At 47.7% G+C, this 863-nt stretch overlaps 1 protein-coding gene across 1 annotated transcript in view; it reads left to right on the top strand.

Moving 5' to 3' along the window:
- The first annotated feature begins 244 nt into the window (after window positions 1–244).
- LOC148031889 (DNA binding protein) overlaps window positions 245–863 on the top strand; it is a 1,426-nt gene continuing 807 nt past the window's right edge. Inside the window, exons 1-2 of the mRNA XM_087683995.1 lie at window positions 245–638; window positions 734–863. The exon at window positions 734–863 is cut by the window's right edge and continues 66 nt beyond it. Coding sequence (XP_087540121.1) covers window positions 352–638; window positions 734–863 — 417 coding nt within the window. The 5' untranslated portion in view covers window positions 245–351. The remainder of the gene's footprint in view (window positions 639–733) is intronic.

Raw genomic sequence — 863 nt, 5'->3', positions numbered from 1 at the left:
AAGCTCATTTGTAATTTTAAAAAATTCATATTATATTATTAAGTGGCTAAAAAATCTACATCTTTCTTGTAAGATTGTCACTCAATTGGGGTGGGATGTGTTTTCCTTTGGAAGGTGCTACTTTATTGGTCCCTTTACCCTATTAACATGTCGATAAATTGTCAAGAATCAAGATTGATCCAAAAAGTATCTCTCGTGTTTATAACCCCAACTCGCCCCGCTTTTACATGCCCGTGGTGAGATAGTGTTTGTTGAGGGTTGCATGTGTTCCAACCCTAACAAGGCACCGGTTCATTGCAGGCGTGCAAATATGCGATTCATATTAAAACACTGCAGGAAGAAGGAAACGCAATGGCAGCCACCGAGCAAGAAGAAGACAAAGAGGAGGAGGAAGGGCTGTCGTTATGGGGGTGCACGGAGAAGAGCGTGTGGGAGGATAAACTGGCAGGCTACGACGCCCTCATCGAGACCTTCTCCTCCGCCAAGAAGAGCACCAAGCCTAATAAGCTTCCCGACCTCGACCGCTTCTACACTCGAGACTTGCCCCGTCTCATCTCCACCCGCCGCCCTTCCCCTTTCATCACCACGCAGGAGCTCTCGAAGGTCGTGGAATGGAAGCTCACGCGAGGCAAATGGAGGTAAAAATGGACGAGAGAGAGAAGAGAGAGAGAGAGAGAGAGAGTTTAGGGTTATAAGAATGAACGTTTTGTTTTTTTCTGGCTGCTCTGATCAGACCCCGGCTGCTGAATTTCGTCACTTCCTTGGATGATGCGCAAGTGAAGGAGGCGTCCTCAAAGGCCTTCTCTGCCCTGCCTGACCTTAAAGAAGCCATTTCTTGCCTCTCCATCCTCAAGGGAGTTGGC

This window comes from Lygodium microphyllum, chromosome 8 (genome assembly GCF_053477565.2).
Source record: "Lygodium microphyllum isolate KBCC chromosome 8, Lygodium_microphyllum_v1.1.10, whole genome shotgun sequence".
NCBI classification, from domain to species: Eukaryota; Viridiplantae; Streptophyta; class Polypodiopsida; order Schizaeales; family Lygodiaceae; genus Lygodium; species Lygodium microphyllum.
This window is presented reverse-complemented; position numbering and strand designations above follow the sequence as displayed.